The sequence below is a fragment of the Rhinatrema bivittatum genome, chromosome 8 (assembly GCF_901001135.1).
Source record: "Rhinatrema bivittatum chromosome 8, aRhiBiv1.1, whole genome shotgun sequence".
In the NCBI taxonomy this organism is placed as follows: Eukaryota; Metazoa; Chordata; class Amphibia; order Gymnophiona; family Rhinatrematidae; genus Rhinatrema; species Rhinatrema bivittatum.
In genome coordinates this window covers 104,629,727-104,657,501 of record NC_042622.1, presented here as the reverse complement: position 1 = coordinate 104,657,501, position 27,775 = coordinate 104,629,727, and the positions used below count along the sequence as shown (strand labels likewise).

Here is a 27,775-nt window from a genome sequence, read left to right as displayed (position 1 = left end):
ATGCTCTCTCATTTTCTCACACACAAGCACACATGCTGTCTCTCACTCTCCCATATACATGCTGTCACTCTCCCACACACATGCACACATGCTCTCAATTTTCCATACACAAACTCACATGCTCTCTCTCACTCTCATTGTCCCACACACAAGCACATATGCTCTTGCTCACTCACTTCCCTTGACTTAGCAGGCAGCAGTAGTCTCCTTCTTCAGCCCCCATGGCCAAGGGTACACAGGTCACTGGACTACTTCCGGCAGGGTGCACTCCTTCTCCGACGAAGCAGCAGGGCCCCACCAAAATCGATGGCATCATAAGCACTGCCTTAGTAAGTAGAAAAGCAGCAATGCCCCACCAGAATCAGCAGTGTTCCTAGCAGGGCCGCACTGCTTATCCACTTATTAAGGCTGTGCTGACCACACTGTCAGTTTTTATGGGGCTGTTCAGCTTTTTCTTCTGCTGAGGACCAGCCGGCCGCACAGCTCTCCTTGGCGATTTTTGGTAGCAGCCCTTATGGCCGTGGGCATATTGACCATAGGCATGCTTCAGCTCTGCCCCTGTGAAATGTACTTAAGTTCTTGTGATAGCATCTGTAGATACAGTACATATGAACTTTACTATCTGTGTTATTTGAATAACATTTGCATTGGCCATTAGTACTCTTTAGCACTTTGGCCCCTAAACCTAATTTGGAGACAACATTTGCAGGTTTTGTGCAATAAAATGGCTTATATTAGCATCCGATAATGAATCAGACACTGGGGAATGTTGATTGAGCTCATGGTTGAATGCAGTATCATGTAAATTCCTGTGTGTAAATGTATTCTTTCATGGCACTTGTTAGCACCATGTCATATTTCACATGCATCTACAAAATTATCAAATTAGGCAGTGCTGTGATTCTACCCTTTCATTGCATCCAAACCTCCAAATAAAATGGAGCCATCATTTATTGCTTCAGACTCTCAGATGGCAAATCAAATTTTAGAATTATGCCATTTATGGTTACAGGAAGTCATTGGTGTGAGTGGGCTTGATTCCTGTAAAATATCCTATCCACTTAGAAAACCACAAACTAATTGTATTTATAATTTCTTGCATTTACAGTGTCATGAACCCTTCCAAGATTACTGGTAGATGAATTGCAAGACATTTGGAGAATTTATATTTGTAACTATAAGAAACAAAAAGAATGTCTCCTAAGAACTATATTAAAATGAATTTAAGAACCGCAGCATCATAACATGAGGAAAGTCCCTCAAAGCAATAGCCAAGTTAATTACCTTCTGCTGTTTTAAAGTCATCCTTTAGGAGGTGTTGAGTACAGGAGCTACAATATTCCCATGGTAACAAAACAAAGAGAAGGTATTGCAATAGAAGACAATTGGAAAGGGTGTATCCTAATTCCTTTTCTTCCTTCAGGCTCCTCTTGAGGAATAAAATGGGCATTAAAGACTTGAAGTATAAAGCCAAATCATAGTACAACACTTGTAAAATTGTTACGGAAAAGGAAAGATGGAAGTGCCTGAGTAGGCTTTTACTTTTTCTCTTGAATCAATTACTGTGTGTTCATTTATTGTCTATAATGCTGTGGTTCCTTTCTGTCCAGTTACAGGAGTGTATGTATGGAAATAAAGATTCAGATACAAAAACTAAACAATATAAAACAATATATGCTTATGCAATTTTATTGGACTAGCTTAGTAAGTTTTTTTATTAGCTTTTGGGAGTTGACACTCCAAAATAATGAGCAATATGTCTTCTTTAGCTCACTTCTCTGAAGACCTGAGGAAAAGAAAGAAATGCAAGAACCAAAAAGAATGTGTTGCAATTCTGCTCACAGCCGGAGCTATGGGCAACCTCTAACCTTTCTTCTTAAGCCGGCCTGGCTCCCGACGCTGTCCTTCCGCGGCCTGGAGGCCGCCTTCATGCTTCTGCATGGCGGAGCCGTGCTGGCACTTCGAAGAGGCAGGAGCCACCGACGTCATCGCCCTGTGGCCTGGAGGCCACCACCTACGTTCATCACTCCGTGGCCCGGAGGCCGCAGTCCCTGGCATCGCTTGTGGCTGGAGCTGCCCTCACTCCTCCTTCATGCGGTGGGAGCCGCCTCCAACGTCGGGGCCTGGATCATGGCCCAGCTCCTGCTCCTGCACTCCTCAGGGCAGGAACGCCGCTGTCCTTGGTCCTGCCCCTTCCTCCTAAGGGGCAAGGCAGCATCTCTCCTGGATATTTAAAGGGCCTGTTGCCGGATATGCCCCAGGCCCCACCTATGGACTCCTCCCTGGGCGTCTCCTTCTTCAGCCCTGTATAAGGGCCCTGTCTTCATTCTAGCCTTGCCTCCGCAAGGGGCTAGTCCTCTCTAGGACTTCTCTGCTTCCTGCTCCTGCTTAGTATTCCTTGTTCTTCGTCGTCATTGTTCCTGGTCTCTTCACTGGATGTCCTTCGACTTGTCCCAGCGACCGCCAGATGTTCCTGATGTCTCTCCTGTTCCAGTTCTTCCAGATGTTCCTGTCATCCAGATGTCAGCCAGTACTCTGCTCTGTCCCATGTCTGCGACCAGCCCGGCTGGGTTGTGTAGGGCACGCAGTGGACCGCGACCACCTCCGCTGGGGTGTGTAGGACGCTCGGTGGGACATCTTCATCCGCCGAAACCGAGGCTCCTCCATGATCCTTCATCAGTGTCCTTCCATGGTCCAGAGTCCGCTAATGTCCTTGCCTCGCTCTTCCTCGCTGCCCTTCAGTGAGTGTCCTGGAAGTCCAAAGAGGATGTCCCGAGCCTTCACCGTAGAGGCCTGATGTTTTAGCCTGTCAGATGTCCTAGTCTTCTGTTGTCCTCAGATGTCCTGGTTCCGGATGTGTTCTCCAAGCGGGCCATCCTCAGTCCAACTTCGGAAGGGCCTTCAGTTGCGTCTTCCACGCCAGGTCGGAAGTTTCGCCTTCCTTTGAATGACCTGTCAGGTGTGTCGATCACGCTGGATTCCCAAAGCTCAGTCTAAGGTGGTGCTGCTTTGAGCCTTGCCCGGATACCTCCGCTCTGAATTTTAACTCGTCTTCGTCTTCATCAGCTCCTGAGTCTTCGTCTTCGTCAAAACCTGAGTCTTTGTCTCCTCCAGCACCTCTGTCTCCAGTGTCCACTCATGCTTGCTAGATGTCCTCGTCCACCTCTGCCTCCTGTCCGGCTTGCCGCCTCTGCCGTTACCCAGCGGCAGGTCCGAAAGGGCTTGGAGTGGTCGGAGGACTATTCAGAGACCAACCTTGCTTGGTTGGTCTCATGGAGGCCGTGCAGGTCAGCGGGGGCTTGGGCTACCGGTCTCCACCCAGAGGAGGATCCGTCTCACCTGCCTCGGCGCTTCCTTGGAGCTCCTCTCCTGGTTCTCCGAGGTCCAAGAGCACACTTCTCCCTGGAATCGTGAACACCCCCTAGTGCTCCCTCCTACGGATCCATAACAGAATGCAAGCTACAGCAGCATTCATTCTGTGCATATGGGGATTGTTTAAGTCATGTGAAATAGGACAGGAGAAACTGCTAAGAAGGAAAGAGCAGAGTCAATAAGCAAGCTACAGCTATAGAGTTATAGATTTGTGCTAATGCAGAAATCTAGCAGATACCAATCTTAGGGCCAGATTCATTAACAGGTAGATTTTAAAAACCCTATTGTTGTGTCCATCGCTGCCCGACGTCTCTGCTCCACCCACCTCACCTCGTTGGTGACTCCCTTCGGGGTTGATGGAAGACTAGCTGCTGCGGCGTCTCCATGCCATCCTCTTCCAGCGTCCCCAGACCGGCTCGACGCTGCAAGCCACCATGTTGACCAGATGCCTAAGGGCACGCCCGTGGCCCGACTGATGTACCAGCATTGGCGCGAACCTCAGGGGCGTCCCCCTGAGATGACATCACCAGCTCCAGATATTTAAGGTCTCAGTTTTCGCTAACAAGACGAGTTAGCAAGGGATTCTTTACCTAACTTCCTCCTGTTTGCTGCGGATGGGATTCGCTCTCCGCAAACCCAGCTACTCTGCCTCCTCGGACTTCACTAGAGGTACCCGCTCCTCGGGGGCCTCGCTCTCTCTTTTTCTTTTCAGGTCGCAGTCCAGAACCGGTCCTCGCTCCTTGAGGGCCCACATCCCGGACTTGCTCCTGGATACCACTTCTTCTAAGAAGTCATCGCTGTTTACAACATTGTGAGTTTCCATCTATCTCTCAGAGCTTTCCCTGGGTCCAGGTACTCGCTCCTCGAGGACCTAATGCATACCATCTCCTGGGCTGCCTTAAGAGACTACTGTGGGAGTGTTACCATCAAGGACTTGTTCCTGAACGCCGCATGCTTTGCCTACTCACTTTCTTAGTTTCTCTACAACTCAGCCACATTGGGATCGCTGTTCCAGAACCTGAGAGACTACAGCCCAGCCGGATGCTTCCAGCTCACTACTGCCACCTCTGGTTGTTTACTATATTTTCTAATAAAAGAACTAGTGTGTGTCTGTCTCCTACACTAAGCCTGACCAGTGGTCCCTCTAGGGATTTCCCCTGAGGGCATGGTCACCTGCCACAGGTCCAAGGATCCACCCACAACTATTCTAAATAACTACAGATTGCTAAATACTAGCTTTAACAACAGAGCTTTCTGACAGATTACTAACTCCCAGCTTTCTCTACAGAGCTTTGTTAACAGCTTGACAACACCTATACGCGGCCAAGCTGGGAGATATGAGCGTGACTTGGAAGCGCGCTGGTCATGCAGATTTTAAAAGGCCTGCGGCCACGCATGTATCTCCCAGAACACGCATTAAAATGTTTGGGGGGAAGGGGCGGGTTGTGGGTTTGGTCTGGGTAGAGTGTGGGCGGGCCGGGACTGCACTATGAAGTCAGTTTCACACGCAAGCTTACGCCAGGATCACACAACCGCATAACTTGCTTCTGCTATGGATGGCTTGTAACTAGTGCAATAAAAAAATAGGGTAGTCAGCAGGGTTTTAAGGGTCAGGGCCAGTAGGGTAAAAGGGAGGCAAGTTAGGTAGGAGGTTTAGGAAGTCCACATTTTAATAGGTTGAACTGGGAGGGAACTGGGAAATAGGTCTAATGCGTCACCACGCATACCTCCTAAAATTACCCCCCTTATGCATAAATGCATTCGTGTTATAAAATTGTCACGTCCATGTGCATTCGCTGCCAAAAGTGCGCATATGTGCGCATGCATGTCAGTTTGAAAGTTACTGCGTTTGGCTTTTGTGCCATTTTGTGTCTGTGGGAAAAACCCTTAGTAAATCAGGTGCTTAAAGAACAAAAGAAAATGTGAGAGCATTTGAAAATGCGAAAATAAGGCTTTGACTTTCCTGCCAGTTCATCATAAGTTCACGTTGTAAAGTAAGATTTTTAGATTTACTAACAGGCCGGGGCACCCAATGCAAAATGCAAATGGGCTACTGTGGTAAGAAGAAGACACTAGGGGAAATTGTGGGCCCCTAGCACTTCCTTGGCAGCAGGCGCCAGGGAGAGGTGCCTGTCAGCCACTTAGGAAAATGGATGCTCAATTTTAGAGCATCCATTTTCCTAACCTGTGCACAGCCATGATATTAAGTTGGAGGAAGTACAGAAAAGCAGTATTTTATTTTTGGGCTCCTCCATAATTAATGCCTGCTCCAGGCGCACATTTTTGTTTTTGCATGGGGGGGAATAGATAATAGCCTCATCAGTATGCATTTTCATGTGATGAGCATTATTACCTACGTGCGCGATTGGACGCACTAGCCCCCGTTTTGCATCAGGGGTTACGGACGTGCATCCAAAATGCACGTCCAATCATGGGTTGAGCCGAGCGCTGCAGCTAGTGCACGGTCTTACATCAGCCTGTAAATTGTGCTCTGTGAAAGGGGCCACACACCCATCCAGTTAATGAATTTAGCACTTTTGGACAACAGTTTCATGATGTTTTGCGCAGATATTTTTTTGTCAGACTTTTTTTCAGTATAATTTCTTTTTCCTTTCCTAAAACTGCAGGAAATTAAATCTTTGGGCAAAAGATGTGCTGTTTCAAAGTTGTTAAAGCAAATTGACTTGCTGGAGTTTTGCATTTGTTTTTTTGTCCTACTATTTCCCACAACTTAAATTTAGCCCTTGGAGTAATGGTCAAAGACAAATTCAAGAGCATGGAATAAAAACCATTACAAAGCATTAGTAGCATTTGATGTATTACTTTTGGAGTTGGGGTTCTGAATGGTTAACTTACCAACTGGTTCTGCCTTTCTTTTTTTTAAATAACAAGAATGTTGTAATTTATGAGTTCAGCACTCTTGTGCCCATCAACATCTCAGTTTGAAAAATATGTGGTTTAACTTTGAAGTTCAGCAGTGCGGGGAGAGAGGGAGGTTTTGCAAAATTCAGCTCCCCTGCAGTTGTTTTCTTGCTATTATTTACAGTGCCTTCCATGATCAGCTCAATAAAAGAACGCTGACTGAGTGCATTGAGGCTAATTTGAACCTTATTTACCAGTATTTTCACTAGCCTCCAATGTCTGAAAGGGTAAGAAAATATTTTTGCAAAAGCTCATTGCACTCCATTGCAGAACCTAAGGCAGCATATTGGGAGACTCTTTCTTACCTATTCCAAAGTTTTACGGCTTGATTTTCAAAGTGAGTTCTGCACATGAAATCTGGTTTTATTTGCATAAATGGTGCTTTGAAAATCAGATTGAATTTGAATTTAGATTTAATTACTCACCTTTTTCCAAATCCAAGCTCAAGATGAGTTACAAGTCAGGTACTGGTAGAAGACTGTGCTTGTAAATGTATTTTCAAAATCACATTTTGTGCGTACTTATATCTACACTAGCAAGAGGCACTCTGGGGAAGCATGGAAAGCATTTGCGTGCATACTTTCAGTTTTCGATAGTATGTGCATAAATGTACACTACCTCATGCCCCGAGAAGTCAGGAAACACTCATGCCTAGGGTTAATAGGGGAAGCTACTTGTTATGCCCATTGGTCGCAGGCGGCTGCGACCACGTGTACTTACTTCTTGCACTGCTCTCCTGCCCTCCCCGGGGCTGCTCGCGGCTCGGGCCAGTTTTCACCACCACGTTCCCTGGGACTCCTCATGGCGGCCTGGATGCTGCCGCCACCCTCCTCGATTTTGGGCCTTCCTAGGCGCGCGCGCACCACCGGGCCGTCATTTGAAGCCTCCTCGGCTGGAACCTGGGGGGCGTCTCCGGTTGATGATCTCATCTGACTGGTGTATTTAAACTCCACCTTCGCCCTAAGCTAGCCGCCTTGGCAACAAGTTGTGTACGTCTTTGACTATTGCCTATGTGTTTCTGTGACTTTGCTTCGTGCCTGTGGACTTGGATCTTGTCTGGTACCCGCTTCTCAGGGGCTAGTTACGCATTAGGGGCTTGCTCTCCTCGCCTACCCTGCTTCTTGGGCTGGCTCTGCGTCTCCTGGGTTCTAACCTACAAGGCCTCCCATTCCTTGGGACTTCCTCTGGGACACCTCTGCTATCTGTGAGTTCTACAGTGGGGCTTCCTGGGTCCTTGGGGTTGCGCCCACAGCCTGAACAAGACTGTCTGGGCCACCCGCTCCTCGGGGCTGCACTTACGTGTTTCTTAAGTGACTGCCAGAGCTTCCCCGCTCCTCAGGGTAGCACTCTTTGGCTTCTCTGGGACTTTGTACACTTCCCCGCTCCTCGGGGTCGCATCTACGTACTATATCGAGATTGCCAACACTTCCCTGCTCCTCGGAGCCTGTGCTATGTCATCACTAGAGGCTCAGCTCGGGCTTCCCTGATCTTAGGGTTGGCCTATGGCATTATATCACTACCCGCTATGCTGTGCAGCTCCTCCCTTCGGGGTTGCCCTCCGGAGTACCTCTGTGGTCTGTCTGGAACTTCTCCCTTTGGGTCCCTGCCCTGCTACTACTTCCAGCCTAATTCTCCACGGGGGTCCTCTCCTGGCTATTCAGGACCTCTCCATTGCCTCACCCAGAGCTCCTCGCTGTCTCTAACCTCACCTCCTGACTGTGTGGGCCTGTGGGGGTTCTTCCCACAAGTAGCAACAACTCGCATCTTGGGCCAAGGGCCCACATACCATAACACTACCCTAGGCAATACCCACTCTATTGCCCTGAAAACAATTATTTTGACTGTCTAGTTGAGTTCCGAACATAACAGATTCTTCTTGGAGGCCTTCTTGGATTCTGGTGCAGCTGGCCATTTCATTGATGAAAATTTATTTATTTAGATTTTTTTTATATTCTGCTTTTTGGTACTTCAAAGTGGATTACATTCAGGTACTATAGATATTTCCTTATCTCCACAGGGCTTACAATCTAATTTTGTAGACAATGGAGAGTGAAGTGACTTGCCCAAGGTCACAAGGAGCAACTGTGGGATTTGAAGCCTGGTTTCCCAGCTACTCTAACCACTAGGCTACTCCTCCAGTCCCCTAATGAAGGAATTCCAGATATCATTATTTATTTATTTATTTAACACTTTTCTATACCAACCTTCATGAATAAATTCATATCAAATCGGTTTACATGTAACAAGGGGTATAACTTAATCAACCATTTAACAAGAGGCGAAAGTTACATATAACAAGGAGGCAGAACTTGGGGTGGCTAAGGTAGCCGGAGGCGAAGGACAGCTTAACTGAATAAACTAAATAAAGAGAAAACAAAGAAACAAAGGCATAAATATAACATCTAAGCTAGGCGGGGCACCTAGTCAGGTAAGCGAAGTCCAGTCTGGTAGAGTATTGATGGTTTTGAAAGTTAAGGGAAGGCTTGGAGGAAAAGCCAGGTCTTAATTTTTTTTCGAAAGGTTAGAGGGCAGGGTTCTAGCCTGAGGTCTGTGGGCATGTTATTCCAAATGGCCAGACCCGCTGTAGAGAATGCTCGTTCTTTGGTACCGCTGAGTATTCCTGTGTGCATAGCGTCTGTCTCAGGGAGCTACTCCTGGCATAATTCACTATATGACAGAAGTCTGTCAAACCTGTATTACTCGACCTGCTCTGCCTAGAGTGTCATTGCCCAGTCGTGGATCAGGAAAATGGAGGGATCCTCTCATTGGGCACTCACTGTTTTCAAACTTGCCTAATTCCAGTGTGCCCTTCCAGGCAGCTTGGTGCAACAGACCTCTGTACACTACATATTAGGAGCTACCACCCAAGAAAGAGATCTAGGTGACATAGTGGATAGCACATTGAAATCATCGGTTCAGTGTGCTGCGGCAGTCAAAAAAGCAAACAGTATGTTGGGAATTATTAGAAAGGGAATGGTGAATAAAACAGAAAATGTCATAATGCCTCTGTATCGCTCCATGGTGAGACCACACCTTGAATACTGTGTTCAATTCTGGTCGCCGCATCTCAAAAAAGATGTAGTTGCGATGGAGAGGGTACAGAGAGAGGCAACCAAAATGATGGGGGGAATGGAGCAGCTTCCCTATGAGGAAAGACTAAAGAGGTTAGGACTTTTTGCTTGGAGAAGAGACGACTGAGGGGGGATATGATAGAGGTGTTTAAAATCATGAGAGGTCTAGAACGGGTTAATGTGAATCAGTTATTTACTCTTTCGGATAATGGAAGGACTAGGGGGCACTTCATGAGGTTAGTCTGTGGCACATTTGGAACTAATTGGAGAAAGTTCTTTTTCACTCAACGTACAATTAAACTCTGGAATTTGTTGCCAGAGGATGTGGTTAGTACATTTAGTGTAGCTGTGTTTGGAAAGGGATTGGATAAGTTCTTGGAGGAGAAGTCCATTACCTGCTATTAAGTTGACTTAGAAAGTGGCCACTGCTATTGCTGGCAATGGTGGCATGGAATAGACTTGGTTTTTGGGTACTTGCCAGGTTCTTGTGGCCTGGATTGGCCACTGTTGCAAACAGGATGCTGGGCTTGATGGACTCTTGGTCTGGCCCAGTATGGCATGTTCTTATGTTCTTCCAGGATTACTCATGCCTCCGCCTCTTTTGAAAATATTTTCAGCAAAAAACAGGCTGAGATTCTAACTCCTCTTCATCCCTATGATTGTGCCATCAACCTAATGCCAGGTTAGAAACTGCCTCATGATAGAATCTACCCTTGGCCCATCCTGGAGATGAAGGCTATGTCAGGGAGAACCTTGATAGAGGGTTCATTAGAACATCCTCCTGCCCTGCTGTGTCTGGATTCTTTGTGGGCAAGAAGGATGGTTCATTACATATATGTATTGACTACTGGGGTGTAAATGTCATCACCATCAAAAATAAATCCCCCCTGCCACTAATATGGGGAGGAGAAATAACCTAGTGGTTAGAGCAGTGGACTTTGAACCACGAGACCAGGGTTCAAGTCCTGCTGTCACTCCTTGTGACCTTGGGCAAGTCACTTTACCCTCCATTGCCTCAGGTACAAAAACTTAGATTGTAAGCCCTCTGGGAAATACCTACAGTACCTGAATGTAAACCAGTATGATATCTTGATTGAGATCAAATGTCAGTATATAAAAAAATAAATAAATATCAGAGTTGTATAATCAACTGTAAGGAGTTACCATCTTCACAAAGTTGGATTTGTGAGGGATGTATAATCTCATATAGATATGAGAGGATAACAAGTGGAAACTGCTTTTAATATGAGAGATGGCTGCTATAAGTATCTAATGATACCTTTTGGCCTTTGTAATGTCCAAGTGTTTTTCAAAATTTTGTCAATGACATATTCAGAGATTTACTATAATTGCTTCATAGTATACTTGGATGACATCCTGATCTACTCACCCCATCTTCATGCACACTGCTCTCATGTTAATATGGTGCTTCAGTGACTAAAGGAACATGCTCTGCATGCTAAATTAGAGAAATGCAATTTTGAACAGACCAAACTCCTATACCTGAGGTACATAATATCAGCGCAGGGCCTACAAATGGATCCCTCCAAACATTCCGCTATCATGGATTGGCCATAGCCAGTGGGTCTCAAAGCAATTCAGTGATTCCTGGAATTTGCCAACTACTACAAGCAATTCAGCCCTCACCCAATGCCATTAGTGCATTTGCCAGTCCTAAAGATACCTTTTTCTCCACCCCTGAACTCCAAAGACCATATCCTAAGCAGCCCTTCTTTCTGAAAGTCGATACCTCCTCTATGGGCATAGGGGCCATAATTTCCCAGTCCACCCCCAATGGCAAACTGTTACCCTTCACAATTTACTCAACAAAATTCTCTCCAGCCAAAAGAAATTATGGCATTGGTGATCAGGAACTACTCTTTATTAAATTTTATTGTCTCATACTGACCTGTTATTCGCTAGCACAGTATGTTCTGATATAGGCGGTCAACAACAATTTTAAATAAATAAACAAATAAATAATTAAATAGGCTTTGGAAGATGGCATCACCTGCTTAAGGGCACCTTATACACTAGAGATGTGAATCGGAACCGGAATCTGATCGGTTCCGGTTCCGATCCAAATCTTAAAATTTTTATCACCCAGCCCGATTTGAGTTCTGATTATCGGCTGCGCCCGATCCGATAATCAAAAAACCCTCCCCCACCCTCCCGAACCCCAAAAAAGGTTTTAAAATTACCTGGTGGTCCAGTGGGAGTGCGGGGAGTGATCTCCCGCTCTCAGGCCATCGGCTGCGTTAATAAAAATGGCGCCGATGGCCCTTTACCATGTGTCAGGGCAAAGGTAGCGCCGGCGCCATTTTGAATATTGGCAATACGGCCTGAGTGCAGGAGATCACTCCCGGACCCCCGCTGGACCCCCAGAGACTTTTGGCCAGCTTGGGGGGGGGCCTCCTGACCCCCACAAGACTTGCCAAAAGTCCAGCGGGGGTCCGGGAGCGACCTCCTGCACTTGGGCCGTATTGCCAGTATTCAAAATGGCGCTGGCACTACCTTTGCCCTCACTATGTCATAGGGGCCGACGGTCTGTCTCTCCTACTATGCCTTATTGGACATCTGCATCAGGGCCTTACACCACCATTGTGGGACGTGTCTCCCTCGCCAAGGATTACAGACTGCTACCAGCTAACCTGCTCTCTACTGCCACCTCTGGTGGTCATCCTAGCTGTACAATAAAAGAAACTATTTCTGCGTTTGTGCTATTGAGTCTAGCCCGGTGCATCAGTCTCCCTACGGGGCTCCTCCCCGTAGGAGATAACATCACTGTTGCCCCTGAGAATCCACCAAACACCTCAATATCATAACAGATTGCTAACTCCATGGATTCGGCTCAGCTCACCGCGTTACAGGCCATTCCAGGCCCTGCCCAGCGAATCACTGAACAACAGAGCATGCTGGAAACTTGACTGTGGCCTTTAATCTACTGCACTCACAGATGAACACTTCTACTACCTCAGGTAAGGAAGAAAAACCGTCAAAGGTAATAGTAAAAACTGTTGTACCCTTTCCGCTCCTATTCGCTTCTCTGGAGAGGCCTGGAGATGCTGGGGATTTCCAATCAATACTATATGCATTTTGCACTTCAGCCTAATAATTTTCCCGCAGCCTACGCCAAGACAACATACATTCTGTCTTATCTGGATGGAAGAGCACTGACTTGGGCTTCTCCGCTGTGGGAGAGTGATGACCCTATTTTGAAGGACCTTACTGGATTTTTGGAACTGTTCAAATCCGTATTTGACGATCCTGCCAGATATACTGTTACAGGATCTACACTGGTCCATTTACAGCAAGGTAGTAAGCCTTTGCCTGACTTCGCCATTCAGTTTAAGACGTTGGCTTCAGAGTTGAACTGGGATCCGAGATGCCTGAAAACCCTTTTCTTTGAAGGCCTGAACTCCCGATTGAAAGATGAGTTAGCGGCTCGAGAAATGCCTGAGACCTTAGATGACCTGATGAAGTTAACTGCAAAAATTGATCAGCGACTTCGAGACAAGGTTCAAGAGGTTAAAGGTTCCAAGAGGCCTAGCCAGGGAGAGATCCAAGACTCTACCTAAGCCTATTCCGTCTAAAGTGGTGTTGGGTGAAGAGGAACCTATGCAACTAGGCATAGATTCCTCTTCACTTCGAAGGAGCGAAGAATGCGGAGAAAGAGCGAAGAATGCGGAGAAGATTAGGCTTCTGCATGTATTGTGGGCAAGCCGGCCATGCAGTACAAACATGCCCTATCTGTCCGGGAAACGGGCAGACCTAAGTCCTGTGGGAGGACTCTTCTTAGGTCTAACTGCTCCGTCTCCTCCATACTCTACCAGTCTCCTTGATTAACGGACCACTTGAATTTCAGACTCTTGCCCTAGTGGACTCCGGGGCAGGAGGGAATTTTATCCTGGGATGTCTAGTGGAACACCTTCGTATCCCCACTATGACTATGAAGCCATCGCTTCTGTTATCCTGTATTCATGGGGAGCCCTTACCGGGTGAAGTAACTCTAGAAATGGAACCGGTCAGTTTAAGGACTGGAGCTCTTCATACGGAATCCATTTCCTTCTTCGTGCTCGAGAAAGTTATGCATCCCTTAGTCCTCAGGTTACCATGGCTGCAAGAGCACATGCCTCAATTCAACTGGGCTACACTGGAGCTTTATTGCTGGGGTCCAGATTGCCATGGCAAGTGTTTGAAGGAGGTCTCACCACTGCCCTGTATGCCTACAATTCTGTTGATGCCAGGGTTACCACCACAATACACGTCGTTTCAAGATGTATTTTCTAAGGAAGCTGCTGACATACTTCCTCCACATCGATCCTATGACTGTGTGATTAACTTGAAACCGAATACTGAACCACCTAAGGGAAGAGTACACCCCCTCTCAGTGGTGGAAAACAAAGCGATGTCAGAATACATTCAAGAGAATCTACAAAAAGGTTTCATAAGGCCATCTAAGTCCCCTGCGGGAGCAGGATTTTTCTTTGTGGGGAAGAAGGACATAACCCTACATCCATGCATTGATTATCGTGGTCTAAACGAGATCTTGGTTAAAGACCGCTATCCATTACCACTCATATCCGAGCTGTTTGACCGCTTACAAGGGGCTAAGATTTTCTCCTAGCTGGATCTTAAAGGAATGTATAACCTTGTCCGCATTCATTCAGGGGACGAATGGAAGACAGCTTTCAACACCAGGGATGGACAATTTGAGTATTTGGTGATGCCCTTCTGCTTATGCAACACCCCAGCTGTCTTCCAGAACATGATGAATGACATCCTATGTGACCTACTCTACCAGTGTGTCATTGTCTATCTGCATGATATCCTGATCTTTTCTCAGGATCTGAATACCCACATCACAGATGTCAAGAGAGTGTTTCGAAGACTGCGGGAGAACTGCCTGTATGCTAAACTGTCCAAATGTGAATTCCACAAGGAGTCTGTACCATTCCTAGGGTATATCATGTCTATCAAGGGGTTCCAAATGGACCCACAAAAGCTGGAGAGCATTCAGAAATGGTCCCAACCTACTGGTCTAAAAGCTCTCAGAAGGTTCCTGGGGTTTACAAATTACTATAGGACCTTCATTAGAAACTACTCTTCACTAACGGTGCCTTTAAAACAGCTCTGACAAAGAAAGGTGCAAATGTTGCCAACTGGTCTACTGAGGCTGTGACCGCTTTTCAAAAGCTGAAGGATGCTTTTTCCAGCAAGCCATGTCTCCATCACCTGGATCCTACACCCCCTTTTATTGTCGAGGTGTATGCCTCTGATGTCGGAGTAGGGGCTGTATTGAGTCAAGCTAATGACTCTAAGATCCTGCGGTCATGTTCCTTTTTCTCCAGACGATTCACACCGGCTGAAAGGAACTATGGGATCGGAGATAAAGAATTGTTGGTGATAAAAATGGCGTTTGAAGAGTGGAGACCCTGGCTCGAGGGTGCTGAACACCAGATTACGGTTTTTACTGACCATAAAAACCTAGAATACCTTCGTCACGCCCAACGCCTAAACCACAGACAGGCCAGATGGTCCCTGTTTTTCAACAGGTTCAATTTTGTCTTAAAGTACAGACCTGGAGACAAGAATGTCAGAGCAGATACCCTTTTACGTTCATTCATATCTGAAGATGTGCCTGACGCTCCTCAACACATCATTGAACCTGAGAGAGTCATTCTATCCGCCATGCATCCAGGACCTGCGGGCAAGACGATAGTGCCTGCCAATCTCCGGAAGAAAGTACTAGCATGGGCTCATGATTCCAAACTGACTGGACATCCCGGTCAAAGGAGAACTCTAGCTAAGCCGCAAAAATTCTACTGGTGGCCATCTATGAGAGAAGACGCCTTCGCTTATGTTGAGCCTGTACCAACTGTGCTAAGCAAAAGTATCCGCCCAGTCATCCTTGGGGCCAACTACACCCTCTGCCCATTCCAGAAGAGCCATGGACTCACATCGCCACAGATTTTGTTGTGGACTTACCCCTATCCGGAGGCAACAACACTATCTGGGTAACAGGAACAGATTCTCAAAAATGGCTCACTTTGTGCCACTTCCTGGCTTACCTTCTGCCAGTGAACTTGCAATCATCAGCCACATATTCCAGTTGCATGGAATACCCAAGCACATAGTCTCAGACAGAGGCATACATTTCACAGCCAGATTCTGGAAGGCTCTTTGCAAGAAGTTCAATATCACTCTTGACTTCACATCATCGTATCATCTGCAATCCAACGGACAAACAGAGCAGATGAACCGCACCCTCAAACAGTTCCTCAGAGCCTATGTCTCTCCACGCCAGAATGATTGGACTGAACTTCTACCATGGGCCGTCAACTCTCATCCAGCAACATCTACTGGATCATCACCATTCAAAGTGGTATATGGACGACTACCTTCACCACATTTGCCACTTCCACTATCCATGTCGTCCCCAGTAGCTCAAGCCACTGCCGATGAAATTCACACTCTTTGGAAGAAGGCAAAGGAGATGTTCATCAAAGCTGGAATCCGAGCAAAACGAGACTATGACATGCATCAACGCAAGGCTCCTGAACTTAGGCCTGGTGATAAGGTCTGGTTATCTAGTAAGCATCTCAGATTGAAGTTGCCTTCTGCTCGCTTCGCTCCACGCTATGTTGGATCTTTCCCTATCCTCCGACGTCTGGGCAACATCTCCTACAGTCTCAAACTTCCACCAGCAATGAAGATCCATAATGCATTTCACGTCTCATTGCTAAAACCACTCATACTCAACAAATTCAGCACCAAGACACCAAAGTCTCCTCTTGTAGATACAGAAGAAGATCTTGAGTACAAAGTAGATGCGATTTTGGATGTTCGTAAAAGAGGTAGAGTATTGGAATACCTCCTGTCATGGGAGGGCTTTGGACCAGAACATAACTCATGGGAACCTATGTCTAACATTTTGGACAAAGAGATGCTGAACCAGTATCATCGTGCACATCCTCGGAGGCCAAGACCAGGTAGGGGGTCTGGAGAAGGACCTTTGAAGGAGGTACTGTTGCGTCCGTCAGGCTCAGACGACTTTGCCCAACATGCCTCACATTTCTCTCAGCTTTCTCGACCAGCCTCGGGAGTATAGCATCTGTGGTGTCTCCTTGCCGCACCCTCCGGCTTCCCCGGAGCAGCTCTAACACGGCATTCGGCCATCTTGACCCGAGGCCTCCTAGGGCGCGCATGCGTGCGCATCCCTACCTTTGTAGCAGTGTTGGCGCGAACCTCGGGGGCATCCCCCTCGAGTGACGTCACTGTTTCCGCATATTTAAGGTTGCCCATTTGCTGACTCTCGCCGAGTTAGCAAGGATCAGTTTGCCCCGGTCTGAAGCTACTCTGCCGCTTCTATCCACTGGAAGCTATCTTCACCCTTCGGTGTTCTCTAACCTGGGTACCCGCTCCTCGGGGGCCCTCTGCTTATTTACAGGTGCCTATCTTCTTACAGGTACTCACTCCTCGAGGGCCTGTATGTCTATCCTGGTGCCTGCTCCATTCTTCAACCTGCTGGAAATCCATCTATCAGCCACAAAGAATGAGTACAACTTCTGTCAGTCTGTATCTCCTACAGTGCCTTATTGGACATCTGCATCGGGGCCTTACACCACCATTGTGGCACGGGTCTCCCTCGCCAAGGATTACAGACAGCTACCAGCTAACCTGCTCTCTACTGCCACCTCTTGTGGTTATCCTAGCTGTACAATAAAAGAAACTATCTCTGTGTTTGTGCTATTTAGTCTACCCCGGTGCATCAGTCTCCCTACGGGGCTCCTCCCAGTAGGAGATAACATCATTGTTGCCCCTGAGAATCCACCAAACACCTCGATATCATAACAAGGTTAAAGGAGAAAATGCATAGATTTCATTTTCAAATCTAATTGGTTATTTTCCATAAGACAAGCACTCACAGAAAAAGCAGATGCAAATGTCAGGTCCCTTTGATAAGTTTGAAAGTGAAAGTGTGTGCATACTTTAACTTTATTAATTGGTGTAAAGACTGCAAGAAAAAGTGCTTCAAGATTTTACAGTAATGTGGGCAATTTGAAAATTGTCCCCATATGACATGTTAAAACAGTTGATAACATCTTTACTGTAATAACTGTATCTTTCGACTGCTGCGAGTCAAGCCTAGTGAATGGAATGGATTGGATTCTGGGACTGCAAATATTGTAGATTCCTCATGACCAAAAGACCAAAAACATAGTGATTCCATGGAAAATACTGCATGACGATGCTGTTGCTCTCAGCTTTCCTAAATGGTGAAAATGATTCCCAAATTCCCTTTCTGCTCCCTTTGTATTTATAAGATGGTACCCCATAATAAGACTGTAGCTCACACGTATGCCAGTGTGACTGTGATCACAGTCTCTCAGATTTACTGCTGGTACAGCCCTAGCCATTTGAAAACAAGATAAAACATCCAGGTCTTACACAGTTTTTGAAATTGCAGATAATCCCCCCTAGCTTGCAGATCTTTAGGCAGAGAATTCTAGATAATAGGACCCAAACAACAAAAGGCCTTTCTTGTAGTCTTCACCAAGGTGACCTCCTTTAGAAAAGGAGTTTCTAACAAAATCTTGTGTGAGAAATGGAGATTTTGAGTTGGGCTACACCAAATCAAATGATTTTTATTTATTTATTTATTTCTCATTTTTATATACCGATGTTCCTGTATAGAATACATATCACACTGGTTTACAGAGAACTGAACTGTCGCCTCAGGGGCGGATAAATTGGAACAAGGTTGAAAATGAACTTACAGTGAACAAGTAAACTGCAATTCAAAACATGATTAGCTAAAATAAAGTACAATTCAAAACATATTTACAGTGGGATTGGTGGGCCAGTGTCTATAAAGCTCAATTCATCGGATCTTAGCTCTCAGGGAACGCTTGGCTGAATAGGCAAGTCTTTAGCTTCTTTTTGAATACCAAAAGGCAGGGTTCTTGGCGGAGGTCCAGAGGGAGCGAATTCCAAAGTGGGGGACCCGCAGTGGAAAGGGCGCATTCCCTAAGTGAGGTTTTTGCCAGCTGGGTGTGTGGCATATCCTTGTACGCTCTTCTGATGGGTCTCTTGGTAATGTGCTGCTGAAGTTGGAAAGTTAGGTTGAAGGGAGAGATGTTGTGTAAGGCCTTGTGTATCATCATGAGGACTTTAAAGAGTATCCTGAATTTAATTGGCAGCCAGTGGAGGTTCTGGAGGATAGGGGTGATGTGTTCCCTTTTGTTGGTGTTTGTGAGGATCCTGGCCGTCGCATTCTGGACCATCTGAAGTGGTTTGATTGTGCTGGCAGGAAGGCCCAGAAGGAGTGAGTTGCAGTAGTCCAGTTTCGGGAGGATGATAGATTGTAGTACCAGGCAGAAATCTCGGAAGTGCAGAAGTGGTTTTAATTTTTTTAATACTTGCAATTTAAAGAAGCATTCCTTGGTGGTATTGTTTACAAATTTGCTTAGGTTGAGTTGGTTGACTAGTAGCACACCAAGGTCTCTTACATGCGTTGTGTGGTCGATAGAAGTGATGGAGAGTTGGGAGGAAATTGGGGGGTTGAGCAGAATGCATTGTCTGGGCTATTAGGAGGATTTCGGTTTTGTTGGTGTTAAGGATGAGGTTGAGGCTGGTGAGTAGGTTATTGATTGCTGTAAGGCAGCTATTCCAATAAGACCAGGTTTTGTGGAGTGATTCAGCTATGGGGATGAGGATCTGTATGTCATCCGCGTATAGGAAGTGCGTTAGCTTGAGGTTGGTTAGTAGATGGCAGAGTGGGAGGAGGTAAATATTGAATAGTGTGGGTGACAGGGATGATCCTTGGGGTACCCCCAGATTTGATCTGATTGGGTGTGACTCTTTGTTGTTGATCCTGACCTTGTAGAACCTGTTTTCAAGGAATGATTTGAACCAGTTGAACGCCGATCCTGTGATGCCGATGTCTGCTAGGCGCTGTAGAAGAGACGTGTGGTTCACGGTGTCGAACGCTGAAGAGAGATCCAGAAGTTGGAGTAGGAATGGTTGACCTTTTTCCAGGTTAAGGAGGATGGTGTCCGAGAGCGAGGCTAATAATGATTCGGTGTTCAGGGCCTTTCGGAATCCGAATTGATTTGGGGTGAGGATGCCATTTTCTTCTAAGTATTTGGAAAGTTGTCTGTTTACTATCTTCTCCATGAGTTTGGTGATCATTGGAAGGTTAGCTATGGGGCGGAAGTTGGCTGGGTCTGAGGGTGGCAGGTTGGGTTTTTTTAGGAGAGGCTTAAGCATTGCAAGCTTGAGTTGGTCTGGGACATGTCCTTGAGACAGAGAGCAGATTATGATGTCTGCTACTGGTTTGGCGATGATGTTTGGAATGGAGAAAAGCAGGTTGGATGGTATGTGATCTAAAGGATGAGACGAAGGTTTCAGCGTCTTAAGGATGTTTTCTATTTCTAATGCGGATGTCAGCTCAAAGGTGGCAAGAGTAGCTGGGGTTGAATTTTGTTGCTGGAGGGTTGAGTGCGAGAGTTGGGAATCGGTGGGGGATGAGTAAATACGATGAGGAGAGGGCCCCTTGAGGGGTATGACGAGGGTGGTGATTTTTCTATCGAAGTAGTCCGCCAGTTCATTGGCCTTGTTGGTAGCTTGGTCGTCTGGGATGAGGGGAGTAGTTGGTTTTGTGAGGGCTGATACGTAGGAAAACAAAGCTCTGGAGTCAAAGATAAAGTGGTGGATCTTTTTAGAGAAGAATTCTTTCTTGGTTCTGTTGATGACATTTCTGTAGGAGTTTAGGCAGGATTTGTAGGCAGAGAGGGTTGTTGTGGAAGGGTTTTTATGCCACCTGTGTTCTTTACATCTGAGCTCCTGTTTGAGCGACTTCAGCTCGGGGGAGAACCAGGGTTTCCTGTTGTCCTTATCCGGATGGAGTGTTTTCGTAGTCATGGGGCACACTTGATCAGCGACATTGTTGGTGATGTTAATCCAAGATGTAGTGGCAGTGTTGACGTCAGAGAGGTCGAGGTGAACTAGTTCCTTGGAAAGATGTGAGTTGAGGAGTTCTCCGGCGCAGGTTTTCCTGACGGATACTGAGGTTAAATGGGTTGCTTGGGGGGGTGCTCCTTTATCTCTAGAACTGTGGAGATGATTTGGTGGTCCGTCCAAGGGACTGGTGAGCATGTTGGGTTGGTGTGGGGCGATATTCCCTCGTTTATGAAAATAAGGTCTAATGTGTGACCTGCTTTGTGAGTAGGATTGTTGACAATTTGTCTGAATCCCATGTGGCTGAGTGTGGTGAGTAGGGTTTCGCAGTTTGTGGAGCGTGGTTGAGCATCAACATGAAGGTTAAAGTCTCCCATCAGAATGGCTGGTTTTTTAGCATTAAGGTGTTTTGCGGCGAGTTCGATGATGGGGGAGGGGTCTGCTTCGAGAATTCCTGGAGGGGCGTAGATTAGTCCAATTTGGAGGTATTTTGATTTAAAAAGGGCAAATTCCAGGTTGGCTGAGGCATTTGTGAGCTGTAGGGTAAGGCCTAGCCCTTTTTTGGCTGCCAGGAGCAGCCCTCCTCCTCTTTTTTTGAGCCTGGGAATAGAGGTCGTAGGCCTGAGTGGGGAGCTGATTTATTAATACTGTGTCTGTGGTTTTTAACCAGGTTTCTGTGATAGCACAGATGTCTGGTTTAGTTTCTGAAAGGAAGTCGTTGAGTATGTGCTTTTTCCTGGTGATGGATTGCGCATTGCATAAAGTATTTTTCAAGTACTGTGGAACCCTGAATTCTGAAGTGCTTTAAAACCTAAGGATGTTGTCTTTAGCTGAATTCTAAAAGGAACAGGGAGCCAGTGTAAAGATCCGAAAGCTGGTGTAATATGAACAGATAAGCTCAAACTTAAAAGAATACGGGCTGCCATATTTTGAATGAACTGAAGTCTGTGTTATTGAGACTAATTCAACCCAGCATATAATGAGTTACAGTGGTCCATGCAACTTGTAACAGAAGCATGGAAAGCTGTGGCTAAATTATCACATGTTAATATAAATAAGGACACAAAGTTGATCCCAATCACAGTTTTAGTCCACACATTCAATGGGGTAAAACCAGGATTGGAGCCACCTGTTCTGAAAAAATGGAACCAATACGCAAACTTAGATCAGTTGCCTGACCATGCGAGAGAGTACAGGATAGCTCCAAAACATACCACATAGCTGCCATAAGATCTACCACTGGAGTCAGATGTTTGGGCATCTGGATCATGTGAGTGATCCAACAAGAAAGGGTGACTTAACCAACAAATGTATAGAAAGATTGTGTAAGAATTCCCTCAGCTCTAGAGGCCGGGGGTAAAGGGATGAAGGAAGGAATGTTTCTAGCTCCACATTGAGTTTAGGATAATTAATTTTGGGGGAGAAGGGGAGAACTTCAAGTGTGCTATTTTATTTTATAATATTTCTTTTAAACCCAAAAATAAAGATCTGTGTTTGCTATGAATGACTTTTCATCTAAGCCATGCCATATTTCCTGTCCTCCCGCTGATAACTATAAAAGTCTGATTTTCTATCCATCCTTCAGTGAACTCTTTCTTTTACTAAGTCAGTCCACAAATCTCTTGTTTTTCAGGTTATCGTTAAGAATAGAGCCAGGCAACAGTTCACCTCGGTTGGTGTCTTCTAAAGAGGATTTAGCAGGTACCGTATGGAGAAGTAATTGTAACATTTGAATTTCTGTGTTCACAGTTTACAGTGTGTTCTTTATAGCTACACATAATGCTGCAGTATAAAGCAGCCTGACATTTCTAATTGTTACAGAGAAAGCTGGGGGCAGGTATGGCACTTCCCAGTACTTGTAAGAAGAATGAATAACTTTGAACCTGCATATACTGCACTCTATAGCATGCACAGTCAGCACCAGAAACCATTTTACAGTCATGAATCATATTTTTAATCTGTATAGTATTATGTATATACTAACTGAAACATGCAAAAGATTTGCAATGAGATGAATATTTCTCTTGAAACACCCTTTTCCCTCTTCCCCCTCCCCTTTCCTACCTCTTCCCATTACTGCCTCACCCATTTCACCCTCGCTCCCTCATATATATGTGTCCCCTCGATCTCTCTCCCTTACCCCCTTCCTCCTCACCTCTCTCCCACTTTCAGCCCTCTTTCCTTTCTGTCCCACTGCTACCACAAGGGCAACCAGTTTCCCCTGCCACCTCAGCCACAGATTGTCTATCCATGCTGCATTTTCAGCTTTCTACTTCCCCCATCATACTCATGGTGAGTGAGGCCCATGCTGCTGATGGGGCATGCAGATTCAGTGCATTTCTCCAGCCTCTTGGCTTTCACTGTTGGCCAACCTGGTCTCTGTGCTCCCAAACTACTGCCCGTGGCTCCGATGCACATGTGTAGCACACCTTTACTGAAAATATTTGTCCATTGCCAGTAAACATATTCAAGACATGTCTGTTGTGATAATACGCTTATGTCTGTCCAGGAAATGCGAGAAGCTGCAGTACCGGCAGTGGTCACAAGGTGTTATTATCATAATAAGATACTATTATAATAATAGGATACTGCCATTGCCACCTTGAGGATACTGCTGGTGTGTACAGACCCATAGAATCCACAAGCATATTATTATAATAGATATAATATGGGTCTGTATTTTATTACTCCTGTGCAAAAATAGTATTTTGTTTTGAATTTGAAATGTATGAAGTGGTCCAGCATGCTGTCAGAAGCTTATCCATGTCCCTGATTAATACATATGTGTATTTATTATATTTCATATTAATTACAGATGCTTTCAGGATATTGAGTAACTGATTTGGAAATCTTTGTGGATAGTACTGCTGTGTTTCTGATTGCTGATTTACTGTGAATGATTCTGGCAGAGGGTTCATCCCCAGTACTTGAAAGAAACCAATAGCAGAGGCAGAGAACAGCACAGGGCAGATATGACAGGAGTTACACTGCGGCTCCTGCCTCACTTATTCCACTACCATTCATGTGCCATTTGTAATTGAACAACTGCTGAGAATATAAAATAATTGCGATGGATTTTAAAACGGTTAACCGCGAAAACCCGCTGCTGCGCGTGCCAAGCCTTGAAAAAAGGGGCGGGGTGGGTGCGTGGCCGGGCCGGCCATTGGCCAGCGCACATAACCTACGTCTGCCTGGAGGCAGGCGCAATTTATAAACTAAAGGTGGGGGGGATTTAGGTAGGGCTGGGGGATGGGTTAGATAGGGGAAGGGAGGGGATGGTGGGGTGGGGCCGAAGGAAAGTTCCCTCCGAGGCCGCTCCGATTTCGGAGCGGCCTCGGAGGGAACAGGGAAAGCCATCGGGGCTCCCCTAGGGCTTGGTGCGTGCAAGGTGCACAAGTGTGCATCCCCTTGCGCGTGCCGACCCTGGATTTTATAACATGAGCGTGGCTGCACGTGCACGTTATAAAATTGGGCGTAGATTTGTGCGCACCGGGTTGCACGCACAAATCTACGTCCGCGCATAGCTACTAGACTCTGGCCCATTATATTTATTAGGGTGGGACCTCAAATTGCTCAAACAGGCACATACTCCAAAGAGTAAATTCTCAAAGTTCAGTCAGGATCTTCATTATGCAGCTGGGTCATCTCACTCTGGGCTAATAGATTTTCAGTTGCCTAAAAGTACACATACTTTCACAATTCAAATGCTTCAAGCCATGGAGAGAGGAGGCGTTTCAGGGGGAGGAGCCTTTTGGACACATGGTTGAAACTACACACATGTTTCAGTTTCAAAAGTGTATACATGTAGTAATCTTACTGCTAACTTTGCATCCATCATTTAACACTACTTATATGGACTCATCTACTTTTAGGTGCATAACAAACTGATCTATAGACAGGTACCTTATGTTTGAAAAGTGGTTCGGTTTACACAGGGCACATGGGCCCATTTAAAGTGAGGTGACGTATTGAAAATGTACACTTGAATATTATCTACCTGCCATAGGGAAGGGTGTAGCTTATCCCCTGTTTCGGGCTAGATAAGGGGTGCTCCGGATGGGGAGGAAGACTTCTCTTCCGCAGCCCCTGGTGCTGTCTACCACTATCTCCGTGACCATTTCACACTCCTTATCAAAATTTCAAGGCGGTGCCAGATAGTGAAAAGTAAGAGCAGGGAAGCCAAAATTACCACCACAGGAAGAAACCAGGAATCACAAAAGGGTCCATTCATTTCCCAGTAAGTCCACACTTGGGTAAAACTCAATGAAAACACTGGAGTCTGTAGTTTGTATTCAAATAAGATTTTACTGTAACATAAAGAAGAGCATCCAGGTCAAGATGATAAACATAAGAATCAACATACATCCAATGATCATTCAACAAAAAACAAATGGGTTCTCTGTCTGTGCTTATTCTGCTCACTTCCCTTCTTCTCTTGCACCTTCATCCTGACTGAAAATATCCTCACCAGTGAGAGTGGGATAATTAGAGCATAGTTCCAGTTCTGCCATGCACTAGACTGAAATAAGAAAAATATCCCCAAGCAAAAATATCCAAGAAAACAAATTCAAGAACTCTTCAACTGTAATTCAGTTATCAAGCAAATAAGTCTTTTGAGTTCATGGCCCAAAAATCTACATCCTTCTCTTCATTCAATTAAAAATACCAAAACCCCTCCAAATGCCCCTAGACAGAAACATTCCATAGGGGTAATGTTAGTGATTGGCATAGCCACATCACAAGGGTAAGTTTCTGCAGCCCTAATTTTTAAGGCGGACTTCTGCGCATAAATCTGCTTTGAATATTCATTAGAGATGTGAATCGGAACTGAAATCCGAACCGATTCGGGTTCCGATTCACATCTCTAATATTCATGAGTGTTTTCAGTCTGCATGCACACATATTTGTGGAGACCCTCTAGGTCTCCACTAGAATGTCTTAGTTCAAGCCCTGGGGTTAGAGAGTCAGGAGAGGGGCATGCCTTTCTGAACATCACCTCCTCTGTAGCTTGCTGGAGTGGTAAACTCCTGTTTGGATAAGGGAGAGCAGGTGAGTAGTGTGGCAGTTTTGGTTGGCGTTCAAAGGGGAAGGAACTACTTTTGTTTGGGAATCAAAGAAAGGAAGGTTTTTCCAGCCCTGTACATTTCCTGCCTGGAAGGGTCTGCCTCAGGTTCTGAGAAAGTAAACTTTTGTTTTTGTGATTTATGTGATTTATTTTGTCATTTATGTGATTTATTTTGTTATTTATGGGAGTTTTGTTTCCCTTTGTGAATCCCTAGCCTTGGCCGGAGGAGTACAGGTCCTGGCTTGGGAGGACATGGTAAAGAAGACTTGCTTTGTCCCCCTCACCATCAGTGGAGAGACAGTGATGACTTGGCATTGGAATGTTATTTTTTCTGGAGTTTTGAGAAGGTTTTGGATTATGTCTTTTTTTCTTGAGTTGAGCGCGTACAGTAAAAAGAGGTGCACATTTTTGTTCGTACGTTTCCTGGAGCAATTTCAAAGGGAAAGTATGCTCGTACTTTACCTTTCAAAACTGATGCCCACAGGTACTTGTATCTGTGCGGGTAGTTTTCAAAATTAGCCCCAAAGTGACAAATATATTGCTGATGGCAGATAATTGGCCGGATAGGCTGTAGTCAACTGCAAATCAGTGGAGGCCTTCTCACTAGTTCTCACAGATGTTTATTATTGACCAGCACTGTGGCAGACTAGAAATGACTTAAGGGAAGGGGGCAAAACAGAAGAGCAGTAAAATGTTAAAGCTTCATAGTTTTCTTTTGAATGTTCGAGCCTGCATACCCAAGGGCTCTTTGTATTTTCAGGGATGATGTAATGGACATGATAAACCATGCATCAAAAATCTGGCTAAGAGCAGAAGCAGGACAGAAACCACATGATAAATGCTGTATTCTCTTCATGGAAGGAGAAGGAATTTGATAATGACGTTACTTGGGACAAAGGTGGATTATTCATGAAACATTGCAGCCAAATTTAATATTCCCTTATAGCTGAACGTTAATCTGGATCTGTGCTCCCATGGCTTTTCACCATTAGGCTTGTTTAAAGATGCTCTACAAATCTGGATATCTGTCATGAAGAGAGGGTAGTGAGCCTTTGAGCCACTGTTAAGTAGGCTTTATCAGGCGGCAACTCGCCAGAAGACGAGATCTTCTGCCTGATCAGCCACCTCCCCTTTGAGTTGAGCCTGCAGGTTTTGATGGCCAATAGAGCTTTCCAACCTGGGCAGATGAATCAAATTTGGTAGGCAGAGAGCAAAGTGGAGTCAAGATCTAGGCTGAGCTCAAGGCAAACAGAATGCAAAGCAGAGTCAAAGTCCATCTTAAGGTCAAGGTAATGAGAAATCAGGCCAGGGGAAGAAACGCAACAGAGTAGATTAGGAGAGGGCAAGGCTGAAACAAGGCAGAACAGAAATACACAAGAACAAGGCAGGAAAAACTGTACAACTAGCACAGCAGAATGAGCAGGAGACCTGTTGCAAAGGCACTGCAAAGTGGCGCTGAGTTTCCTTTTATTCAAGGCAGCATGTGATGTCACCTGTGCGTGTCATAGGAAGTCCAGCTGGCAGGACTTGTATAAGGGACTCGGGAACTGCCATGTTCCTGGGATGCAGTACGATGCCAGAGGCGCTTCATACTAGAGAACATAAGAACATAAGAAATTGCCATACTGGGTCAGACCAAGGGTCCATCAAGTCCAGCATCCTGTTTCCAAAAGTAGCCAATCCAGCAACAAGTACCTGGCAAGAACCCAAACACTAAGTAGATCCCATGCTACTGATGCCAGAAATAGCAGTGGCAATTCTCTAAGACAACTTGATTAATAGCAGTTAATGGACTTCTCCTCCATGAACTTATCCAAACCTTTTTTAAACCCAGCTACACTAACTGTTACAATATCATTCGCTGGTTTTCAGTTTCGACTGCACCTTGTTATTTGCAAACACTGAGCATATACACGCCAATGCAATACCATGTGCTGGCTGTAGTGCATGGCTCAACACACGATTGGAAGCGCGTCCATAACCCCCAATGTAAAATGGGGGTTAGCACATCTAAAATGCGCGTCCAGAAATAAGTATTGGGGAGAGTAATTTTCAAAAGCCATTTAGGGTCAATTGGCTGTTTGAAAATTGTCCAGTCTTTACCTAGGTAAAAGTGTATATGGGAATCAAATTCACATGTATTGTTACTCTGGTAAAGAGTAGGTGTGCCCAGAGGGGGGGGGGGGGGGGCAGGGGGGGGCAGGGTAATAATGCATATAGATGATATTTTCAACCTTACATGTGAGAGAAAACATATCTGCAGGAGTATCGGATACCAATCTCTGTAGGTACATTTTCCCAATTCACTGAGTACTAGAAACATTTACATACCAGAAATATGCAGAATACATTGTCATACAATGATGGGAAATAAATGTAGTAT

General features: G+C 45.6%; 1 protein-coding gene across 8 annotated transcripts in view; it reads left to right on the top strand.

Moving 5' to 3' along the window:
* The window catches only part of RALGPS1 (Ral GEF with PH domain and SH3 binding motif 1), a 965,034-nt gene that overhangs the window by 749,141 nt on the left and 188,118 nt on the right, over positions 1 to 27,775 (top strand). For all 8 annotated transcript variants that reach the window (XM_029614240.1, XM_029614239.1, XM_029614238.1 and 5 more), the window contains one exon: positions 21,961 to 22,028. In XM_029614240.1, coding sequence (XP_029470100.1) covers positions 21,961 to 22,028 — 68 coding nt within the window. The remainder of the gene's footprint in view (positions 1 to 21,960; positions 22,029 to 27,775) is intronic.